This window comes from Sinohyriopsis cumingii, chromosome 17 (assembly GCF_028554795.1).
Source record: "Sinohyriopsis cumingii isolate HCF-2022 chromosome 17, ASM2855479v2, whole genome shotgun sequence".
NCBI lineage: Eukaryota > Metazoa > Mollusca > Bivalvia > Unionida > Unionidae > Sinohyriopsis > Sinohyriopsis cumingii.
Window position 1 is genome coordinate 94,861,109 of NC_142977.1, and position 26,384 is coordinate 94,887,492.

The 26,384-nt window shown below is 34.4% G+C and overlaps 1 protein-coding gene across 2 annotated transcripts in view; it reads right to left on the bottom strand.

The window, feature by feature from the left end:
- Positions 1-2,119: 2,119 nt before the first annotated feature.
- LOC149779463 (integrin beta pat-3-like) overlaps positions 2,120-26,384 on the bottom strand; it is an 84,994-nt gene continuing 60,729 nt past the window's right edge. For both annotated transcript variants that reach the window (XM_089940145.1, XM_089940146.1), the window contains exons 17-23: positions 25,758-25,921; positions 18,353-18,456; positions 16,347-16,439; positions 14,037-14,178; positions 11,777-11,893; positions 9,225-9,391; positions 2,120-7,462 (exon numbers count right to left, since the gene is read on the bottom strand). In XM_089940145.1, the coding sequence (XP_089796271.1) occupies positions 7,394-7,462; positions 9,225-9,391; positions 11,777-11,893; positions 14,037-14,178; positions 16,347-16,439; positions 18,353-18,456; positions 25,758-25,921 (856 nt within the window). In that variant the 3' untranslated portion in view covers positions 2,120-7,393. The remainder of the gene's footprint in view (positions 7,463-9,224; positions 9,392-11,776; positions 11,894-14,036; positions 14,179-16,346; positions 16,440-18,352; positions 18,457-25,757; positions 25,922-26,384) is intronic.

Genomic DNA, 26,384 nt, shown 5'->3' on the forward strand with positions numbered 1-26,384 from the left:
AATAGTCCGTAGTCGAGTGATTCTGTAAATATCTGACGAGAAAGGCCATGTTTTGACTCTTCCATCTTCTACACAGTCTGAAAGCTAAGTGAATTATGTTCTTAAAGAAACTATATAACTCAGAGTTAACCATGGAATAGTCGTACGAACAAACATACCAACGACGGCTGAGGTTAGAAAGTCAAGGGTACCAAGCGATATAAATATGGGAGCATATGATTACGATCGACTTTTCAAAACCGATCCAGAATTTTGAGGTATTACCGACAAGTACGACGTAGTGGATATCGAACCTTTGAATCTACGCTACTGTTTGTTTGGATGACGAACCAATGCAACACGCTAACGGCACGACGTGGACGAAACTCAGGACGAGAAAATCAAACACATCGATGTATATTATTTGTGTCCATGGGTGTTCAAAATATATGCACGCTGTACCGATCATCACGAAATGTTGACAGAAGAAATTGGCGTGGAATACACTCGTCATCACGAAGGGTTGCTCCAATGTAAATTCTTAGCTGCAACCAACTTCTACCATCCTGTCTTTTCACATCATTGACAAAGAAAACTAATGTTTTCTTTATGCCGTACGTGTGCTGAAACAAGCAACCAAGACTAACCTTACTGCCACAAGGATGAAGAACACAATTTGACAGGTACGCGAGTTGTTTTCTTGCTTTGGATGGTCGACAGAGTTTGTTAAAAGCATAAGAAATTTCAAGGTTATAGACACGGTGGTATGTAAAAGAAGAGCATATTTGGAGGAACGATGGTGCCTCAAGAGAGATTGGTTCTTGCACCTGCTGTGAGACAAACAGTGAAGCAGTGTAGCTTGTTTGAACCCTTTTCTTTGTTTAACAACCCGAATGCGTCAGTGTTATGGCGTGTATGCTAGGATATAGAAGTGTGTCCATAATGACTTCCTACCCTTGTGTGTGTTATAGCATTTTTGTTTGTGTGAAAGCATGTGTATAAACACTTCCTATGTTTTTGGCTGGATAGTAAAGGTATGTGCTTTGCCAGTAAACAAAAAGAGGGTACTGGATTGTTGGGTTAGTGTTTTGGTTTGTAATCAAAAGGTGGATGCTGGATTGTGTATGTGGTGTGCTGGATTATATGTATAACAAAATGCTGGACAGTAAGCGGGGTGTTTGAATACTAATCAAAAAGTGGGTGCTGGATTGCAGGTGTGTGTTTTTTTATGTATTCAAAATGTGGATATTTGATAGCATATGTGGCATAATGGAACTTAAAAAGAAGTAACGTTACTATTTTTATTTGATCCTGAAAACAATGTTGACCCCATAATACCATCCACATGTTAAACCTATTTACAGTTTTAACATATGATTTCCTGTAGGACCCTACAGTGGCTCCTAATGTAATCCAACAGTGTAATATTAATTCTGTTAAACCCCACAGAGATCCATATAACTTCTCATAACAAATTAGTTTGGTCAATTCCTTCAAGACATTCTCAGATGCCCTGTTGGCCATGTCCTACAAATTCGTGGATAAAAGACATCCAACCAGAACAACTTGACACATACGCCCCCAACTTATATTTGTCAAAATTCAGGCAATAACAAATTAATACGAGTATTCTTTCATCCTCTGATCATTGTGCAGTGGAAGAAACTTCCAAATAATATTACTGTCCTGCCTGAACCAGATTCCTTCATGTCAGCAGTTGCTCAGTCTAAATTTTTTGGCACAAAATTGATTTGATACAACTATATTGTCTCAAGCACAGAATGACCTTACCTTTCATCAAGTCTATCTTGGATGTGTGGAATATCAGTCTGACCTTTCATCAATAAGTCTTGCATGTATGTGGAATATTAGTCTGACCTTTCATCAGTAAGTCTTGTATGTGTGTTGAATATCAGACTGACCTTTCATCAGTAAGTCTATCTTGATGTGTGTTGAATATCGGACTGACCTTTCATCAATAAGTCTATCTTGACGTGTGCTGAATATCAGACTGACCTTTCATCGATAAGTCTGTCTTGATGTGTGTGGAATATCGGACTGACCTTTCATTGATAAGTCTACCTAGATGCTTGCAGTTATTTTCGTTTCTTTAAATATTAGAAAAATACTGAATCCAAGCTTTTGAACACAAGAAAATGTATTTTTCAACCAAGCAAAGTCAATACAGTGTGATATTTATAGACAAAATATGCATAATCTCTCTTTTTTAAAAATCATACAGAATTCTTCCAGAGGGGAAGATGTAAGCAGTTTTTTTTTAAAGATTACATTAAACAATGAACCAGATATTGCTCACCTGGCCACCATTTGATTAAAAGTCAAATGCAACAGCCAAGAAATCTAGTTCAATCGGATGCTCTCTGCAAAAACTGAACCCAATGATGTTCATTGAAGAAACCAACTGAATGTTGGAGGATCACCCTCATTCTTACCAGTTTTAAAGTCCTTTATGCCAGCATGCAGTCTATAAAATTTTGTCAAATTCTGTTCGACAGTTGTTGTGCGGAAGTTATTTAAAGGTATTTTTGGTAATGGCAACAGCATTTGATGATGTACTAGCATCCAATGAACAAATTAGACAAATGATTATAGTGGATACCTTGAAAATAACAAAAATGGTGACCATGCTGCATGACAGATAACGGACCATAAAATAAACTGACTTGGCCGCATAGCCAGGTGAGCAATAAAAAAAGGGACTGCAATATACATTCCCCAGTACCCTTGGATACACAGTGTTTACATATTTCCCCTTCTGTGCAGCAATTTTGTTGGTAGAATAAGACACACATCAATGTAAAGAATGTTTTCTCTGCTACCATTAAAAAATATTGCATAGAAGGAGAAATATGTAAACATTGTGTCAAAGGGTAATGAGGAAGATTATCAAACAGCTTGTAACAACTTGTTCTGTGTGGTATGTGGTACAAGTACTAGAAGTTTTCTTTTTTTTAACTGAATGACAGAATGCCTATAGCTGTAATTCTCATTTACAAGTATGCTGTACCTAAACTTCTTGTGAGTTATAACTCAGCTGTGATATACAACACAGATAAAATAAAATGATGCAATGATGGAAAATTTCCCTCTATATTTTACACTGTACATGCAAAAATAACCACTGAATAAGAAACTGCATTATTTTATATTAACACATTTAATGCCAAAGCAACTGTTACGTCTGACTGGACAAAACTTAGCTTTTTGAAACTGTGTTGAGACACAAACTGTCCTGCAAAAGCCGCTTCATGTCAACTTGATCTTTATGCTCTTTCAAGATGGTCTTGTAAGAAATAATTTTGAAAAATGATGTTCAAACATAAATACTAGAGTGGTACTTTCTGCTGATGGTAAAAATTACACCTTTGTCAGATGGGGTGCAGGTGTCTGAATCACCTCTTCAAGATTATTTCTGCAAAATTCAAACTGGAAAAGCTAAAAAATTTCCACCATTCTGCTTATTCTTGAAACAAGATTCAAACTGTAATTTTCCCCCCATCAAGCGTAAATGTCAAAATAAACAATGCTCTTTATATAATAGTAAAACCTAAAACCAAAGCTGGTTCTTCTTTGTGATAAAGTGATTGCATTTAAAGGCAGTATATTTGTCCAGACATGGTTAAAATACATGTATTAAGTTTATGATGCTACTATGTTAAAAGAGGTACACAGCGATATTTTGCTTATATACCAGCTTCCAAATATCAGAACCATACAACATATATTGATACAGAGTTTCACTTATTACATAGTACATTTAAATGTGTAACAAAATGACTATATATTACATATAAATGATAATATCACCAGTAATAATAATGGTACAATATGATGATGGATACGAAACAAAGCACCAAGGTGGTTGGCTTCAACATGATTTATGCCGAGTACAAAACAACCCTAAATGATATACATAGAAGTAGGAGGTACTTTTTGAAAATAAGCTTTCCTTTTCCAAAAAGTAAAATAATGAAAATAAACACAATCTATATTTAAAACATTACAAAAAGAATCTGAAGAATGGAATAGTCTACCAATTGGAGAGATCAGTCTAGGGTATATAACTTCTGTCAGTACACCATAGCATTAATTGGAATCAGCTTGCACAAATAGCCAACTTCTTGACCTGAAAATTCTGTTTGTATAATGAACTTAACTAAGCCAGCTGTACAATACATTACAAAGCATCTCATTTCGAAGTCACATGAACTGATATTGTGTCGTTAATAATTTCAATAAAGATATCAGAATTCAGTGTTTAGCCGAGAAACATATTTTATTTTTATATTTGTCTAAACCTGTTATCAGTTTGCATGTGTCTGCTTGTTTGGTGTTCTATGACATGTCAAAACATAAATGACTCTTTGTTTGGTGTTTTTTGACATCAAAACATAAATGTCACTTTGTTTGGTGTTTTATAACATCAAAACATAAACATATCTTAGTCTGGTGTTTTATGATATCAAAATATAAATGTTATATGGTGTTATGGCCACTGTGCTAAAGTGGCATCCATGGTGACATTACAGCCGATCTGTGCTTATCTGGTTGCTGGTTTGCAACGAACCACTGATACCATTGCTACAATTATTGTGGATTATCAATTTTATTACATTTTCATTTCAACCTGAACAACCAAGAAAAACTGGTTCAATCAATACATTATAAATCCTGACATGCTGTGATTCAATAAGCATAATCATTTTTCCATAAAATGCAACATTGTTAATGAATTTGAACTGACTAAAACTATTAAGTACCAACTGCATAAATGGTTTAAGCACATAAAGTGGTCTCCAAAAAGGCTGGCTGACCAAGATCTGACTTTATATTAATTAGTACAACTTGCCATCCTGAGTGAGATAAACCTAAAAATGCCAAGTTCAAGCTGACACTTGATAATCAATAAATCACTATTTGCAATCCTTTCTGGATGCTAATTTTAAACACTAAAGGAAATAAAGTTATAAAACAAATCTAAGACATGAGTAGTTTATAATTTTTAGAAAATCTATTTTACTTCCCTATTACCACTTTCGCTAGTGAAAGCAATATTAAATGTCATAAACAATCCTACATGGAAAGAGAAAAATAAACAGAGTTAGCACCTCACAACTAGAGTCTTACTAACACAAACCTCAAAACTGTCATATTGAATTTTTTAAAAATAAAATCACTAAATAGTCAAATTTCAATAGAAAGAAAAGTACACAATTTCTCTTTTCACTTTGGCATGCAGCTAAATGAATAGTAATAAACAGTAACAAAATGAAATACTAAATCAAATGACTTATAAGTTAAAACAAACGTAAATATCTTAAAATCAGACCTGATAGCTGAATAAAACTGTATTTACAAGATCAACATAAATATGATAATACTTTACAAGCTTGCTAAGACAAAATGAATTATAAAATAAGCATATTTATATGTAATGTGATAGTACATATGAAATACATTTATAAATGATTGAAAAGAGTATGATCCTGACTTGTTCAACTAATCCTGTCAAGTCGGCAAATCCTACAACAAACTACCAAATATACTCACTAATAAGTTGACTCCGACTGCAAACTGCACAGACCCAGATCTGCCATTACATAATATCCTGGCATATCTGTGTTTCTGCAAATGTTAGGAGCAATCAGTAGAACAAACAACAAAGACCTGAATCTGTTGGCACATTGTTGGAAGGTAGATCAAGGTCTATGCTGTTTGCAGTTGAACTCATAAGTGAGTATATACCACATAATGCAGGGGTCTCAGACACAAGACCCATGGGCCACATGTGGCCTGCCAAGCCATATCCTGTGGCCTGCAAAATGATTGGCATCACATGGTGTTATGAGAGATAACAAAGGTGGGGTGACCCTTGGGCCATCGAAACTGACCTCATGTGGCCCTCAGGGTGGTTTTAGTTTGAGACCCCTGATAAAGTGTATGCCTATGCAGACTAAATTATGTTGGACAGACTATCAAAAAACATTATGGCTGCAATGATTCAAACTCAAAACTACACTTACTTTCATAAAAGTCTTGTTACATTTCAGAAAGCTTTGCAGTAACCTAATTACTCAGCATTTACCAATATGGTGCTGAAACAAAAACTACACGAGTTGTTTTTGTCATTTCAAACAATTTACATCAATTGGAATCATGATTCAATATAAAATAAGGCATCTGGTTCGAGTTTTTGGTCACATCTACATAGCCCCATACATTTCTTTTGGTCACATCTACATCACATAACCCCTATATTTCTTCTGGTCACATTTATGTGACACAACCCCTCTATTTCTTCTTGTGAACTTGGTGTAAATTCTCTAGAAATGTGCTAGCAAATATTTCATGAAAATCTTCACACTGAACAAGTTTGGCAATAACATTACATTAAAATGGATTCACATCCAACGTAAGGCACTTTTTAATGACATCCTAAAAAGGAAAAATAATTACATACAAGTCTATAACAAACAGAACAACAGTGCTTCAAAGGGCATTAATTTGTATTCGAGCTTTCTTGCATAGAGAATGAATGTCTGAAGTTTGCTTAATAACAATATGATACAATTTTTTTGTACAAGGTGCAACGAGGTGATGCATATACCCATACCGATTCTTCATGCATTAACTGAATCGTTCCATAAAATATAATAATGTTTCCTGGATAGTTCTGAATAGAATATTTTGAGAAAAATTTTGCTTTCTATTTGATTGTGTAGTTGGCTTCAGGATACTGTGCAGTTCACATGTCACTATATAATTAGATCTATTCACAAATGAATACTGAAAATACCTGCTGGTAGATCTGGGTCTATTCAGTTTGTTAGGAGTAATCAGTAGAACAAAAACACACACACTTTGATCAGCTAAGGCAATGACAGATCAGGGTCTATGTTGTTTGCATTTGGATTTGACTTACATGCAAGGCCATATGGTATGTATCCAAGACATCTTGATTTGCTTTTTCATTATGCTTTCTCTAATATGAGAACATAACTGACAGAAAAATGTTATTTGACCCAGAAACCAATTGGATCAATGTGATTGATTAGTAATATGGTACACAACATCTAAATTAAAAAAAGACTGCATTTTAGTGCATTGGTGACCTTATGGGTGGCAGATAATAGTTCTTCAATTTTATATTAGAATGTCAGGAATTTCTAAACATGTTGAAAGTAAACACATTTCTAACTGACTGAAAATACTGTTGAAGACTAGATTCTATGAAAATATCATGAAAGTTGCAGCAAATATTGACAAATAATCTCATGACTCAGTAAGTAGTCATGCCAGCCCTAAAATGGACAGTCAAGACAAATGAAGTGTGACCCTTGACCATACAGGCTACTGGTAACGGCAGTCAGATAAATCTTGTGACAGATGTCTTTTAGTTCTTCCCTGCATACATGGGGTTCTTGAAAGTTGATGTGGCTTGCTGATAGATTGGATTCTCTCCCTGAAAAACAAATGTCAATCCAAATGAAGGAGATTTGCAGTAAGTATCTTGCTCAGAGCTTATGCTGATGCGTGTGTGTGTGTGTCTGTGTGTGTGTGATTAGAATTTTTAACGTAGCTTTAACAATTTTTTAGGTATAGCGCTACAATGTCTGCAGGGTGGCAGTTTATAGTGATGTCTAGCATCGGGGCATCATGCCGCAGACATGTAGCATGTCCTACCCAGTCACATTATCCTGACACCAGGCCAACCAGTCCTAACACTAACCTCTTAATGCTGAGCACCTAGCGAGGCAGCTGTCAGTACCATTTTTGTAAGTCTTTGGTATGACTCAGCAGGGGGTGGAACCAATGACCTCCCGCTTCCAAGGCAGACTCTCTAACCATTAGGCCACCAGAGCAGTGGCTTATGCTCGTGTAAGTGATTACAACAATTTTCACCTCCAACACGCATTCAAACTGTATAAACCAAAAAGATGGTTAATAAAACTGCCAATACAAAGAAGGTAGTTACTTGTAAATACAAATCCCTTTGCCAATAACAGTGCATTTTGAGTAGCTGACAACATATGGACAAGTATGCAGGACCGATGCTGATGCAAAGGGAGCTTACTGCAATGTACTACTTATTACTATACAGCAAACTATTAGGTGTCATCTGCAGGGCTTTGAAACAAAGTTTTTTAATCTATGTGTAGTAGAATCAGACATACAGAATGAAGTGAATGACCATACGCAAGTCATTCAAGTATGACAATAAGGTCACAATGACCTAGTTTTGGGGATGTTAGGATCAAGTAGCTGAAAATATTTATGTGACTCCAGTGTGGGATTGAGGTTACATCATCTTGTAAGTAAGGTTGAGTTACTCTCCTTGAGATGCATAAACATTTTCATGTGTGCAGGTAAAAAAGGACCCAATATACTGAGGGTGTAAAACAAGATAACTTACAAAGGATGCTCATGCCTGAAAATTAGGTCATAGTGTCCAACCTTTAGTATGGCAGAGTTACTCTTCTTGAAATGCATCCATATGCCATTCTTTATGTGCAAGTGAAATAGGGGTTAATCTACTGAGAGTGTAATGAATGAACAAAGGAACCAACAAAAATGTTAAGAATGTACACACACCCCATACATGGTCGAATACACAAAATGTCATACCCTCTGAACTTCACTGATGAGGAGATAATAATGGTAAAATCTACTTGTTGAAATCATGCAAGCTCTTATTTATATATGGCACAAAATGACTTAGTAACAAAGACTAATTCAGCATGATTCAATTATATGACTATTTGAGTGAATGTTCTTACAGTAATCAAGTCATCCAATGTGTACGAAACATCTGGATTTTGTCCTGATAGCATAGTTATATTGATCAAATGAGCCATAACAAAACTTGGGCAGGAACTAAATGCTTAAAGTTGTTTTTATATAATCTAAGTGCATGAAAAATATGTATGCATTGTTAGCATCATTCTCTGCATAGAATACTCCAATTCAGTGTTCATCTAGACCTGTGTTCATTGACAGAAGTGTTACTAGGGTAACAGAGGTTCCATTTTTCCACATGACTAAAATATAACTATGCTAGCTTCTTCTTCTGAATGGTAATTGCGCATTCTTTCATTACTCACTAGATGACTGAATTTAAATGACTCATTACAGAACTGAACTGAAGTGACTAAGATAATGTAAACCATATGAGGCTTGTACTATTTACTTTCAGATTATTCAAATACAATTATGAAATAACTTACCGTGTCCCATTTGGCATTCTGAGTTTCCTTCTCAAATTTAGCAAACTCTCTCCTATCATGGATAGTAGTAAAGAGCTTCCAAATCAGCAATAGTATTAGGCCGACCAAAACGATGCCACCAATAGTCCCAAGAACAATAGCCAAGATGTTCACGGATTCAGGACAGACTGAAATTTAGGGGAAAAAAATGATTATATATGTATACAGTATGATATATGCCTCAACCAATAAGAGATGGGCAAAGTTTTAAAGTCAGAAATGGGGGCCACAACTCTGTAAAATATTAGAAAATACTGAACATGACTTTAGTCATCCTAATTTGTAGTCCCATAAAAAATTTGGTTCCATACTTGTAATACTTAATGTAGAAACTCATACCAAATTTGGTTCCACAATTATAGTTTTTAATATAGAGTCTCATACCAAATTTGGTTCCATGCTTGTAGGGACTTGTACCAGGAACAAAATTTTGATGCAGTTGAAGGGCAAAAAGTACTAAGTCAAACAGGAACCATAACTTTGTTACCCGTTGGATTATTATGAAAAACAAACTTGATCTAGGTCTTAAGAAGTAGATTAAATTACAATTGAAGGTTGAAGTTTAAATTCAAACAAACAAAATTCACAACTCCATTAAATTTAGTTGCAAAATGGTGAAAATATCATACTAAATAGGTCTTCTCAATGTAAAACCACATACTAAATTTGGTCTGAATGAATTAACTCCTTCAAAAGTTATTAAGCAGAAATAAAATCCTGATGCAACAGATTTGCAAAGTTCCAAGTCAAACAGGGGCCATAAGTCTGCTAAATTTTGTTTTGAAAATGTGGAAAATTTAACATGACCTAGATCTTAACCTAATCATCATAGCAAATTTGGTTTGAATCCATGAAGTTCTTTGACAGGTATCGAGCTGAAACACTTTATGCTTGCTTCAAATATATGGCATACAAATTTATTAAACATGAAGTGATTTCTTGTTTCAGTCATTTAAGTCAGACACTGAACTCATAGAAACTAGACTTCTATGTTGAATTCATTCATCTGTTTGGGTATTAGAGAAAAAAATTCATATATATTTTATGATGACTAAAGGGATGGATTATTGCTTGTAAAGAAATCTATCTCACTATTTATGATGGGACCTTGTTACTCTCTGCATAAATCATTCATTGTTTGCATAGGAGACCAACATTCTCTATAGATGGCCCATTGTAAAGCAGTCCAGCTACTCTCTTCATAAATTGCTCATTGCTTGTAAAGGAGTATTGTTTGTACAGGACTCAGAAGGATAACTGTAAAGGTGTCCAGCCAGTCTTCAAATATGTCTCATATTTTGTAATGTAGTTCATCTCTTCACTGATGGCACATTGTTTTTGTAATCAAATATTACTGTCTTCATAGATGACTCTTTGTCTGTAATGGACTGCAGCTAATCTCTCCAGAGATGGACCAGTGTGTGTAATGGATTCCAGCTACTCTCTATATAGATGGAGCAGAGTGTGTAAAGGAGTTCAAGCCACTCAACACTGATGGGATAGTTTAATGGATTCCAGCTACTCTCCAGAGATGGACCAGTGTGTATAAAGGCGTTCAAGCTACTCTCTCCAGAGATGGAGCTGAGTGTGTAATGAATTCCAGCTACTCTCTACACAGATGGACTTGAGTGTAATGGATTCAAACTACTCTCTGCACAGATGAAGTAGAGTGTGTAATGGATTCCAGCTACTCTTAACACAGATGGCATAGAGTGTTTAAAGGAGTTCAAGCTACTTTCTACACAGGAGTAGGGTGTGAAAGGAGTTCAAGCTACTCTCTACACAGATGAGTAGAATGTGTACTGAATTGCAGCTACTCTATACACAGATGGAGCAGAGTGTGCAAAAGAGTTCAAGCTAATCTCTACACAGATCAATTATTGTGTGTTAAGAAGACCAGCTACTCTCTTTAAGAAATGATTATTGTTTGTCAAGAGGTCCAGTTCATCTCTTTATAGAATGTTCATCATTTGTAAAGGAGTCCAGCTACTCTTTTTATAGATGGATTATAGAGTGTTTAGATAACTTCATTAGCATCAGTGGATCTAGCTCATTACTTAACTTGTTCAAGATCTTGAAGATGTCAGCCTATATTCCATGTTTGATTAAGAACTGGATCCAAAATATGGCTCCCTGAGTGGTAAAATGCTCATCCAATCACATGCAAGATCACCTAAATGCTCATCCATTCCGGTGCAAGATTACCTGTTTCATATACACGAATCTTATTCAATATCAAACTCATCATAAATCTTTATGATATCAGCTCTTATTCCAAGTCAGATCAAAATCACTTAGTTATTATCCGTGAATGTCACTTGTTACCAGTCTGTCCAAGATCATGGTCATATCAGAACGTATTCCACATTTGATCAAACTGGATCAGAAATATGGTCTCAAGATTGTTAACAAGCAATTATTAATGTACAAATTATACACAATGGATGTGGGGCAATTCCATAAGATCACCTGGCAATAAAGAGAAAAAGATGTTATGATTGAAATAGGCATACCTTTGGTCTGCTGTACTTCTATGACCACCTCATTACCCTGAACATATTCATATGTGAAGAAAAATACACAGTCATCCTCATCATCTTCATACTGACAAAGGTTCTTCAGATTATTTTCTGAAACAAACGATTAATGATATACATTAACACTGCCATTAAATAGATAGAAGATTTATTACATTGCCATTAAATAGATAGAAGGTTTATTACATTGCCATTAAATAGATAGAAGATTTATTACATTGCCATTAAATAGATAGAAGATTTATTACATTGCCATTAAATAGATAGAAGGTTTATTACATTGCCATTAAATAGATAGAAGATTTATTACATTGCCATTAAATAGATAGAAGGTTCAGCTTTATCATATAGTGCAATAACCATATAGTACAATAAACATTTAAAGGTGACAAATTTCATCTTATTTTCTGCTGCAGATAATACCCTTTGATCCAGAATTCTAAATTATACGCTACTTATACTCTGTGGTCTAGAACTCTTTTTATACATGATCTATGCCTATTGTCCAGAATTCTCAAATTATGTACCATTTATACCCAAATCAAAATTCTCTACTTACACTCTTATGACTCTATGGTCACAAACTAAGTAGCAGGAAGAAGCAAAACCAACAAGTTTTGTAAAACTTAACAAACAATTTAATTAACAAAGTTATAAATGAAAATGTGAGAAGAACTTAGAGTTATGAAGTGAATCCAAAATAATCCTAATTAAGTTCTATGGAAGTCCAAAAGAATGAAAAGTTCAGTATAAATTCCAAAACCAGAAATATACTGAGCCACCAAGAATAACGGTCAAGATGGCATCATCCAGAACTCCTCTGAATAATTCTCAACAGTTCCAGAATAATATTATAGTCCAAATAACTGGAACATTTTATTTCCATTGAACAGTCCAAACAAATGTTGTTCTTCTTAAATAATATCTACAACACAAAACTTGTCTGCAGACTTACAACAGGAACACAAGATATGAGTAGGACTCTAAATTAGGAATGAAACTGATTGCTTAGTTCTCTCCTTCTATAAACCATCTATTATGACTATACACAATATACCCAATGTGATGGAACTTACTACTCATTTTGCCTCAAAACTGCCTATTCATGTGACCTAGACCAACCAACAGGAAGTTAGTGAATTCTTCTAGAACAGTCCAAACCCCATCAGCCAATGAGAAATTATTCCAATGGTACCATTAAGTGTTATTATTAAGATTATTATTAGCAACTGTCAGCACATACAAATGCATCCTATGTAAGTTCATACTCTTAACAGACTCTGGTCACATTAGCAAAATCTAACTCAAGATATTCAGTATGACTTACAACCATGAATAAAAATTACAAAAAGTTACTAAAAGCATATGTATACATAAAAATATATTTACTTGTAACCTATTGTCCAGAACTCTCAACTTATACACTACTTATGCCCTATGGTCCAGAATGATGAAGGACAAACAGGCAGCAAGACAGATGGACAAAATTATAGCTTTATACACAGGAATTGGTTGGGTATGAAAAGTACCACTATAATTTTTTTTAAAACTTTTTTTACATGGCATGGGAGTAGATCATGTACAAACGTCCAACACTGAAAACAGGTATTTCTATATTTCAAAGAGACAGCATTGTGGAGTCAATATTTCTTAAATAACTTTTATGGGTCCAATGTTTACTTGAGGTGGAGGTAACTAGAGAATATAAGGAACACCAATTAATTTCATACTCTTAATGCCGCCTGAATTGGGTATCAAACCCAGGTTCAAAAGTGTGCAAAGTGAACATTTTTGCAACTTCAATATCCTAGAACCAGGTGAACATGTGTACAAAGTCTGATGTAATAAAATTAGACAGAATAATATGAAAACAACAAGATTAGAAAATATAACAGATACAGAATGACAACACGGATCAAATGATGAACCCTGTACTTCATTTAGCAAGGGAAAAGTTCAAACTCAAAATGGGACCATAAATGATTTAAATAGTAACTGGAAAACTGCACATATATTTCGGTTTTGCTACATAAAGCATCCTTCGAGGAAACTATCTGGATCACTATCATCCAGAATTAGCAACACTCTACTGTATGTGCCACTCCATGGAATACACTGGAGAATGAAAATGAATTCGCCATGTGATGGGAAAAGACCTATGACAGATAACATAAAACTGCTACATGATGCTTTAGTGACATTTATCATTAATAAGATATATGGGGCAAACACTCACTGTTCACTTCATCTTCATCTATCTTTGTGACAGGTTTAACATGTTTGCACTTCTCATCACACTCCTCCTTGGAGTATGTCCCAGTCTGGAAGGCCACACACAGTGCACATGCCTTGTTCTCATCACACTTTCCTGGGCAAGTCTGCATTATAATGGCAAAGCTTTCATTTAAAACTGATCTGGAAAAACCTCGTACAGATCCACTAAAGGATGATCTATCAATACAACACTTAAAAGTTGCACATCATCATAATTTAGTTGCTTTAGAAATCTGAAAACTTCAAATGTACTTTAAGAAGAATATGAAAGAGAACAACATCTGAGGTTTCTTTCTTGATTTGACTGAAAAGGCTGAGGGTGTTTAGATTCTGTGTGTGTTTACTAAGAGTTGGCTCCCACTGAGCTCTTCACTCTGAAGGTGCCATCTCTCCCCAATATAGCTGGACTCAATAAAATATTTAAGACCCATTTCTGAGACAGACTTATTCTCAAACTACTTACAGTGTAGAGAGCCACCAGGCAGGCATAGTAGAAAGTTTCAAGAATTTTTTTTATGCTTTAGACAGATTTCAGGGTTCATTTTCTTCCCATGTTTTGCATGTTGGGATAAAGACGTGCACTTGTAATTGATAATTTTTATGGGAGTATCAATATGGTGTAAACAAGCTTTTACAGACATTACATCAAAATATGGTAACCCCACTGGTTGCAATTTAAGTGCAACTTACATCTGACCAATCAAATTTTCTATGTTAGAATTAAACTCAAAAACTTGTGAAACTGGGATCTGGAATTTTCCTCCCTTGCTGATGTAAGAATAAAATCCAGCTCATTTACTTGTATTTACTCTTTCTACTCCCTGTTACTTCTAAAATAATTCAAATTTAATAACTGTACTGTATTTACTACTACACTGAAATCCCATTACAGCAGATGGTCAGGGTCCACAGAATTCCCTCAAGCCATGTAATGTATCATGCAATAGTGTGGCAAGTCAGTTAACTGACGAAAATGATGCATGTATGTCCCCTAGTCTCGACAAATTATGGGGGGGAGTACAGGAGTGGAGATGGAGCAAATCAGCAAAAGTACTGGAAGATATTGGTAGTAATGCCAAGATCGCATTATATACAAATTTGTGTTATAATGACACATGTTATAGCAGGGTTTCATAATACTGTTATATACAAATTTGTGTTATAATGACGCATGTTATAGTAGGGTTTCACAATCATGTTTTATACAAATCTGTGTTACAATGAAGCATGCTATAGTGGGGTTTCACTATATATCATTAGGTTTAAATGGATGTCTAGCAGTGACAATAAATTTTTTTATTCTGGGCACTACATTGGTCTCCAATTCTGACACCAATCCTTATGTGACTAATGTTCCAAATTCATGTACAGCTTAACCTTTAACTCAGCAGTTACAGCAATTTGATAACAAAGTTATTCCACAATTCCAAGACTCAACACTGTAACCAAACGTGGCTGACATTTTAAGCAGCTCATAACCAAACATTCATTTATTTCATTTAAAATATTACTGCAGGGAGCTTGTGTTGCTGCCACATGAAATAAATGCTGCTGTCATCAAACGTATTGTATCTCTTAAAATGATAAAACCCAAGAAATTACTTCTTTCTGCACATGTACCTCAAATATGACACATTACAGTTATTCTGCATGTACCTCAAATATGACACATTACTGTTATTCTGTTTTGACACTATGTGTATGTACCTCAAAATATGACACATTACTGTTATTCTGTTTTGACAAAGAGTGCATGTACCTCAAGTATTACACATTACGGTTATTCTGTTTTGACACTGAGTGCAAGTACCTCAATTATGACACATTACTGTTATTCTGTTTTGACAGTGAGTGCACTGGTTTTGATCCTTTACATTGCTCTGAACATCAGCTGTAACTGTTAGGGTCATGGTCAAACAATGTCAGGCTGTTCAGCTTTCATTACAGATGGGATCAGAATTTTGGACAGCAAGAGCCGTAAAGGCTGTCTATAATTTTAACCATGAAAATACTCAATCAAAGTGATTCTGATAACTTACCAGCTCTTGTTTTACACTTATAAATCAAGCCCAACTGCAAATTGTACAGATCTAGATCTACCTTCACATAACATGCTGGCAGATATGGGTCTGTGTATTTTATTAGGAGTAATTAACAGAACAAAAAAGACAAACCCTGGTTTGCCAGTGCATGGCAGATCAGGGTTTATGCAGTTAAGAGTTAGACTTAACTTACACACAAATATACATTAAAGTTATTGATTCTCACTTACCGGACATTCTTCACATGTGGGTCCCCTGTAGCTAAGGCTGGCATTACAGACACAAGATCCACATTTACACTCTCCCACTCCATTACATATCTCCTGTAACAGAGACAGATGAAAAGACGCTCAAACTTGGTAGACATATTATACTAGTTTTCTGTGAAACCTGGTAGACATATACTAGTTGTCTGTGAAACTTGGTAGACATATTATACTAGTTTTCTGTGAAACCTGGTAGACATATTATACTAGCTGTCTGTGAAACTTGGTAACATATTATACTAGTTGTCTGTGAAACTTGGTAGACATATTATACTAGTTGTCTGTGAAACTTGGTAGACATATTATACTAGTTGTCTGTGAAACATGGTAGACGTACTATACTAGTTGTCTGTGAAACATGGTAGACATATTATGCTAGTTGTCCAGATGTGCCTTTTACTGTTCTCTATAGTTTGAATACTTTTAATGTTGTATTTTTCCCATTTGTATGATTCATTTATCCAATAATCAAACTTTTTGTTCTGAGGCAAGACTCCAAAGACATTTAAAATATTTCTGTTAAATTTGGAGAACATGTTAGACAAGTGGAGTAGATCTGTCTTGTTCTTGTAAGGAATACTTCAGTATATAACATGGTACCAATATGGACTCCATAACCAAAATCACAAAAATGTTTAACAACATGGGTTGAAAAATGACATGGTTAAGCTTATTGTTAAGTCATTATTTCCTTTTCAAAACACAAATATTTAAAGCATTTTAATATTGATAGTTCTCATTATACCACAGTTTGGTATATTATGCTATTCTCAATATATCACAGTCCCATACATAATGCAGTTCTCACTATACCACAGTTTGGTATATTATGCTATTCTCAATATATCACAGTCCCATATATAATGCAGTTCTCAGTACCACAGTTTGGTATATTATGCTATTCTCAATATATCACAGTCCCATACATAATGCAGTTCTCACTATACCACAGTTTGGTATATTATGCTATTCTCAATATATCATAGCCCCATACATAATGCAGTTCTCACTATACCACAGTCTGGTATATTATACTATTCTCAATAAAATGCAGTCCAATACATAATGCAGTTCTCACTATACCACAGTTTGGTATATTATGCTATTCTCAGTTTATCACAGTTCCATGTATAATGCAATTTGCACTATAATGTAGTTCAGTACATAACATGGTCAGCATTTATGGCCCTAACCACTATATTATAATGAGGGATGTGAGTGTGTGTGTGTGCACACAAAGGCACATATATTGTCTACGAGCCTTATACATGTACCTTGTAAAAATGTAGCATGTTGTGTACCCATGACTTATCATCCACAAGTTGAATGTTAAAAAAAGTGTTTCCAATTGGCCATTTGTCCCTGTTTTTTGTTCTTGCCAACTGTCTCGACACACAATTATTTTAACCTCTTTCCTGCAAAAATTCCTTGCATAACTTGAATGGGATATAATTCTGTCATCAATCTCTCACCACGCTTTGTCTCATCTTTTGTTCTTACCTTAGAATTAGGTCCAAATATACTGCCTAGTTTGTTATGTGATTGACACAAGAAGAACCTGCTCATCTATTATTCCTGCATAACTTTGTTGTATCTTTTGCAGTAAATTGCCCCTAGTGACTTTTAAAATGTAGGAGTCCTGAATTTTTGTAGATTTTGCATTAAGTGTTTGTTTTGTAATTTTTTTTTTCTTCTCTGATGAAGAGCTTGCTAGTCTGAAATGGGAAACCATTATCAATTTTTGTGTCTATTATGTCGCTTGTTGCGGACCCCAGACTTATGGACCACAAGTCTAATATGTGTACCACGTATAGATACAGCTTGCTGCATATCCCAGACTCAGATGTCTCATGGTCAAAACTTTACTGGCCAAGCAGCTCCAATTGGATTTCACATACTTTTAGGCGTCTCCTTTGTAACTTGTTAATCTGGCATGCTCTATACTTACTTGTCTCCTAGACAAAACTTACCCCATTGGCTGCCTTGCAGATGTTGGTGGATGTGGGACATTCACATGCATCTCCTGTATAGTCCTCATTACACTGACACACCCCACACTTGCACATTCCATGGCCTGAAAAACAGAGACACGCAAATTGCATCTACCGTGGTTCCAATAAGAAACAAAGTAACAGGTTAACCCAGCATGGTTCCAGGGGAAGATGCCCCTGATGTGAGATGGTGAGGAGGACATGAGGATATAGATTGGGGGGGGGGAGAGATTTATCTCTATTGATCAGAAGATAGTAAGCCTAACTGGGTCTATGGTCTATTATACAATTCAGCAGTGAATTAGTAAACTTTAATATCAGTTTTAACTAACCTCTTGATCATATATCGTTTGTTTTGTTCACTGGGTTTATACTTGAGTTTTGAATTGTATACTGTACATGCCAATATGGCAGAAATGGTGCACGGTGAAGTTAAGGCAACATTAAATGCAGAGCTGGGATTAAAAATCTGCTAGGGATATGAATAATCAGCTTTTCCAAGAGCATGTATTTAGGATATTAAAAAGAGAGGTCACCTTAACTTAAGAAATGGGAGCCATGCTGCCATAGCGTTATAAGCAAAATCATGTTATAACAAATCATGTTATAAGGGTTTTACATGACTTTTTGTACTTGTTTCCAATGAAACCCTTGCATCTATTATACAACTGATACAACAACTGAAATGTTGGAAATTATAGTTTAAAACAATCTTTTGGCATTATTAAGAAAAATATTCTTTTGGGTTATATTAAAGGCACTTCCACAGTTTCACAGTGTCATGAGTAATATACTGTCAAGACATCATATGCATATTTAGTACATTCATAACATCATATGCATAATGAGTGTTGTCATAATATCATATGCATAATGAGTACTGTCATAATATCATATGCATGAGTACTGGCATAATATCATATGCATGATGAATACTGGCATATCATATACATGAGTACTGGCATATCATTTGCATTATGAGTATTGGCATAATATCATATGCATATTGAGTACTATCATAATATCATATGCATAATGAGTGTTGTCATAATATCATATGCATAATGAGTACTGTCATAATATCATATGCATGAGTACTGGCATAATATCATATGCATGATGAATACTGGCATATCATATACATGATGAGTACTGGCATATCATTTGCATTATGAGTATTGGCATAATATCATATGCATATTGAGTACTGTCATAATATCATATGCATGATGAGTATTGTCATAATATCATATGCATGATCAGTATTGTCATAATATCATATGCATAATGAGTGTTGTCATAATATCATATGCATAATAAGTACTGGCATAATATCATATGCATGATGAATACTGTCATAATATCATATACAAGATGAGTACTGTCATAATATATGCATGATGAGTATTGTCATAATATCATATGCATGATCAGTATTGTCATAATATCATATGCATAATGAGTGTTGTCATAATATCATATGCATAATAAGTACTGGCATAATATCATATGCATGATGAATACTGTCATAATATCATATGCATGATGAGTATTGTCATAATATATGCATGATGAATACTGTCAAAATATCATATGCATGTTGAGTAGTCATAATATCATATGCATATTGAGTACTGTCATGCATATTGAGTGTTGTCATAATATGTACATGAGCACTGTCATAATATCATATGCAAGATGAGTATTGTCATAATATATGCATGATGAATACTGTCATAATATCATATGCATGATGAATACTGTCATAATATCATATGCATAATGAGTACTGTCATAATATAATATGCATGAGTACTATCATATACATATTGAGTACTGTCCTAATATCAAATGCAAAATGAGTACCATACTATTATAGGTAGAATGGTATAATACCAGAATTGTCATACTATCATAGGCATAATACAAGTATAGTCATTTCTCCCATTCACAAGGGCTCCTTAACCTCACAGTATTTAATATTTCCTTTCTAAATAGATTTTTGCACTATGTGCCAGTCCTTTACAACATTAGTTTTGTTACATGTAAGTGTTTGATCTTAACTAATAAATAATTCTTCCAAGAATGTCCCCTTCTCTGGAAATAAAAAAGAAAAAAAAAAGAACCAATATACACTATATCAAAGATCTACTCTACCATTACCACCAATCCAATAATATGTCGCCTAAATCTGATACCAAAAACCAAATCACATCCTGCTTGGCTGAACAGACATCAACTTTGTGATCGTTCACAATTGTGCAAGTATAATCACATGATTGACCTTGGTTAATTTTAGGGTAACTGTATTGAAACCCTGACATCATCCCAGAAATTGCAATTGCATATGACTTCATTTATTAGGCATAAACAGTAATGTCATACTGTCATAGGTATCAAAACAGTAATGTTATATTATTATAGGCATAATAACAGTAATCTAAGTCTATCATAGCCATAATAACAGTAATGTCATACTATCATAGGTATCAAAACAGTAATGTTATATTATTATAGGCATAATAACAGTAATCTATCATAGCCATAATAACAGTAATGTCATACTATCATAGGCACAGTAACGGTAACTTCATATTGTCAAAGACATAATAAAAGTAATATCTGTCTATCACAGGAATAATAACAGTAATGTCAGTCCATGATAGGCATAATAAAAGTAATGTCAGTCTGTCATAGGCATAATAACAGTAATATCTGTCTATCACAGGAATAATAACAATAATGTCAGTCCATCATAGGCATAATAAAAGTAATGTCAGTCTGTCATAGGCATAATAACAGTAATGTCATACTGCCACAGACATAATAACAGTGAAATCATACTATCATAGGCATAATAACAGTAATGTCATATTGTAATAAGAATAATAACAGTAATGTCATACTGTCATAGGCATAATAATAGTAATGTCATACTATCATAGGCATAATAACAGTAATGACAGTCTATAATAGGCATAATAACAGTAATGTCATACTGTCATAGGCATAATAATAGTAATAACAGTCTATCATAGGCATAATAACAATAATGTCATACTGCCATAGGCATAATAACAGTAATGACAGTCTATAATAGGCATAATAACAGCAATGTCATACTGTCATAGGCATAATAAACAGTAATGACAGTCAATGATAGGCATAATAACAGTAATGTCATACCATCATAGGCATAATAACGGTAATGACAGTCTATCATAGGCATAATAACAGTAATGTCATACTGTCATAGGCATAATAAACAGTAATGACAGTCTATCATAGGCATAATAACAGTAATGTCATACCATCATAGGCATAATAACAGTAATGACAGTCTATCATAGGCATAATAACAGTAATGTCATACTGTCATAGGCATAATAAACAGTAATGACAGTCTACCATAGGCATAATAACAGTAATGTCATACTATTATAGGCATAATAACAGTAATGACAGTCTATCATAGGCATAATAACAGTAATGTCATACTGTCATAGGCATAATAAACAGTAATGACAGTCTATCATAGGCATAATAAAAGTAATGTCATACTATCATAGTCATAATATCAGTATTCACATTATCAAAGGCTTAAAGCGATAATGTCAAACATATTAGGCATAATGGATGAACCATCATACAATCATAGGCATAACATCAGTGCTGATGTTTTCATAGGCATAACAACAGTACTGATGTTTTCATAGGCATAACAACAGTACTGATGTTTTCATGGGCATAACAAAAGTACTGATGTTTTCATGGGCATAACAACAGTACTGATGTTTTCATAGACATAACAACAGTACTGATGTTTTCATAGGCATAACAACAGTACTGATGTTTTCATGGGCATAACAACAGTACTGATGTTTTCAGACATAACACAGTACTGATGTTTTCATAGACATAACGACAGTACTGATGTTTTCATAGACATAACGACAGTACTGATGTTTTCATAGACATAACACAGTACTGATGTTTTCATAGACATAACAACAGTACTGATGTTTTCATAGACATAACAACAGTACTGATGTTTTCATAGACATAACAAAAGTACTGATGTTTTCATAGACATAACACAGTACTGATGTTTTCATAGACATAACAACAATATTGATGCTTTCATGGGCATAACAACAGTAATGATGTTTTCATAGACATAACAACAGTACTGATGTTTTCATGGGCATAACAACAGTACTGATGTTTTCATAGACATAACAACAGTACTGATGTTTTCATAGACATAACAAAAGTACTGATGTTTTCATTGACATAACAACAGTACTGATGTTTTCATAGACATAACAACAGTACTGATGTTTCATGGGCATAACAACAGTACTGATGTTTTCATAGGCATAACAACAGTACTGACGTTTTCATAGACATAACACAGTACTGATGTTTTCATAGACATAACACAGTACTGATGTTTTCATAGACATAACACAGTACTGATGTTTTCATAGACATAACAACAGTACTGATGTTTTCATGGGCATAACAACAGTACTGATGTTTTCATGGGCATAACAACAGTACCAATGTTTTCATAGACATAACAACAGTACTGATGTTTTCATAGACATAACAACAGTACTGATGTTTTCATAGACATAACACAGTACTGATGTTTTCATAGACATAACAACAGTACTGATGTTTTCATGGGCATAACAACAGTACTGATGTTTTCATAGGCATAACAACAGTACTGATGTTTTCATAGGCATAACAACAGTACTGATGTTTTCATTGACATAACAACAGTACTGATGTTTTCATAGACATAACAACAGTACTGATGTTTTCATGGGCATAACAACAGTACTGATGTTTTCATGGGCATAACAACAGTACTGATGTTTTCATAGGCATAACAACAGTACTGATGTTTTCATAGACATAACAACAGTACTGATGTTTTCATAGACATAACAACAGTACTGATGTTTTCATGGACATAACAACAGTACTGATGTTTTCATAGGCATAACAACAGTACTGATGTTTTCATAGGCATAACAACAGTACTGATGTTTTCATTGACATAACAGTACTGATGTTTTCATAGACATAACAACAGTACTGATGTTTTCATGGGCATAACAACAGTACTGATGTTTTCATAGGCATAACAACAATACTGATGTTTTCATAGACATAACACAGTACTGATGTTTTCATAGACATAACACAGTACTGATGTTTTCATAGACATAACAACAGTACTGATGTTTTCATGGGCATAACAACAGTACTGATGTTTTCATAGACATAACAACAGTACTGATGTTTTCATGGGCATAACAACAGTAATGATGTTTTCATAGACATAACAACAGTACTGATGTTTTCATGGGCATAACAACAGTACTGATGTTTTCATAGACATAACAACAGTACTGATGTTTTCATTGACATAACAACAGTACTGATGTTTTCATAGACATAACAACAGTACTGATGTTTTCATGGACATAACAACAGTACTGATGTTTTCATAGGCATAACAACAGTACTGATGTTTTCATAGACATAACAACAGTACTGATGTTTTCATAGACATAACAGTACTGATGTTTTCATAGACATAACAACAGTACTGATGTTTTCATAGGCATAACAACAGTACTGATGTTTTCATAGACATAACAACAGTACTGATGTTTTCATAGACATAACAACAGTACTGATGTTTTCATAGACATAACAACAGTACTGATGTTTTCATATACATAACAACAGTACTGATGTTTTCATAGACATAACAACAATACTGATGTTTTCATAGACATAACACAGTACTGATGTTTTCATAGACATAACACAGTACTGATGTTTTCATAGACATAGCAACAGTACTGATGTTTTCATGGGCATAACAACAGTACTGATGTTTTCATAGACATAACACAGTACTGATGTTTTCATAGACATAACACAGTACTGATGTTTTCATAGACATAACAACAGTACTGATGTTTTCATGGGCATAACAACAGTACTGATGTTTTAATGGGCATAACAACAGTACTGATGTTTTCATAGACATAACAACAGTACTGATGTTTTCATGGGCATAACAACAGTAATGATGTTTTCATAGACATAACAACAGTACTGATGTTTTCATGGGCATAACAACAGTACTGATGTTTTCATAGACATAACAACAGTACTGATGTTTTCATTGACATAACAACAGTACTGATGTTTTCATAGACATAACAACAGTACTGATGTTTTCATGGACATAACAACAGTACTGATGTTTTCATAGGCATAACAACAGTACTGATGTTTTCATAGACATAACAACAGTACTGATGTTTTCATAGACATAACAACAGTACTTATGTTTTCATGGGCATAACAACAGTACTGATGTTTTCATGGGCAATATAAAAGACTGATTACTACAAGATGCTGATTTTACTTTAAAACAGACCATTTCATTTTCCTAGAAACTGAGCTATTTTAGAACAGTATTGGGGACCATGATTACCTGAAGTTATAAACTTAAGCTGTTATGTCAAAGTTAACAATAAAGAAATGCTTCTAGATTAATGGGCAACAGAATGTTAAACATGAGATGAAAGCAAAAACGGATGCCATATCAGCTGTTAAAAATCATTCAATAGATGCACAACAGTTGAATTAAATCATGTATCATACCTGTGTACCTATTAAGTCTCCAAACAACAAATACTGTGTGGGCAACAGTTGAATTAAGTGATGCATCATACCTGTGTACCCTGAAGTCTCCAAACAACAGATATTGTGTTGTGCAACAGTTGAATTATCTAGTGTATCATACCTGTGTACCTATGAAGTCTCCAAACAACAGATATTGTGATGGGCATCCATTTTACGAGTCTTATTTCAGTGTGTGTGTGTTTAATTTGGATTTTTCACATAGCTTTAACAATTTTTTAGTCATAATGCTATGATGTCTGCAATGTGGCAGTTTATAGTGATGTCTAGCACTGGGGCATCATGCTGCAGACATGTAGCATGATGTCCCACCCAGTCACATCATCCTGACACCAAGCTGACCAGTCCTAACACTAACCTCTTAATGCTGAGCGCCTAGCGAGGCAGCTGTCAGTACCATTTTTGTAAACCTTTGGTATGACTCGGCCAGGTAGTGAACCCACGACCTCCCGCATCCTATGCGGATGCTCTCTTATTTCAGTACTTACTGATATTATTATTACACAAAATAAGATTCGAAAAACTCTACAGTACAAAAATTCTATCTTGTATGCATGTTTTAATTATCAAATACATGTGTATTAATAACAGGAATTTATATTAATGAAAGACATGACATTACAGAACTGCTTAAAGGTTTAATTACCTCCACACATAAGATCATTGTGATAGCTACAAGAATAGTCATTGCACTCGCAGTAGGGTCCACTAAATCTCTGAGCCGAGTTCTTCTCTCGAGGGAAGCATTCACATACACCACATATACATTCACCTCTTCCTGAGCACACCACAGGCACAGTGTCATTTGGGCTGTACAAAGAAAATACAGGCACAGTGTCATTTGGGCTGTACAAAGAAAATACAGGCAGTGTCATTTGGGCTGTACAAAGAAAATATAGGCACAGTGTCATTTGGGCTGTACAAAGAAAATATAGGCAGTGTCATTTGGGCTGTACAAAGAAAATACAGGCAGTGTCATTTGGGCTGTACAAAGAAAATATAGGCACGGTGTCATTTGGGCTGTACAAAGAAAATACAGGCACAGTGTCATTTGGGCTGTACAAAGGAAATACAAAGTCATTTTGGCTGTACAATGAAAATATAGGCACAACACAATTTGGGCTGTACCAAGAAAATAGAAGCATTATGTCATTTGGGCTGTACACAGAAAGATTATCTCTTTAAAATTATTTCCAAAATAAGAATTTCCAAATACAAACAATATACCTATACTCAAAAGCAAAATCTCCACATCTTATAACACTAAGGGTAT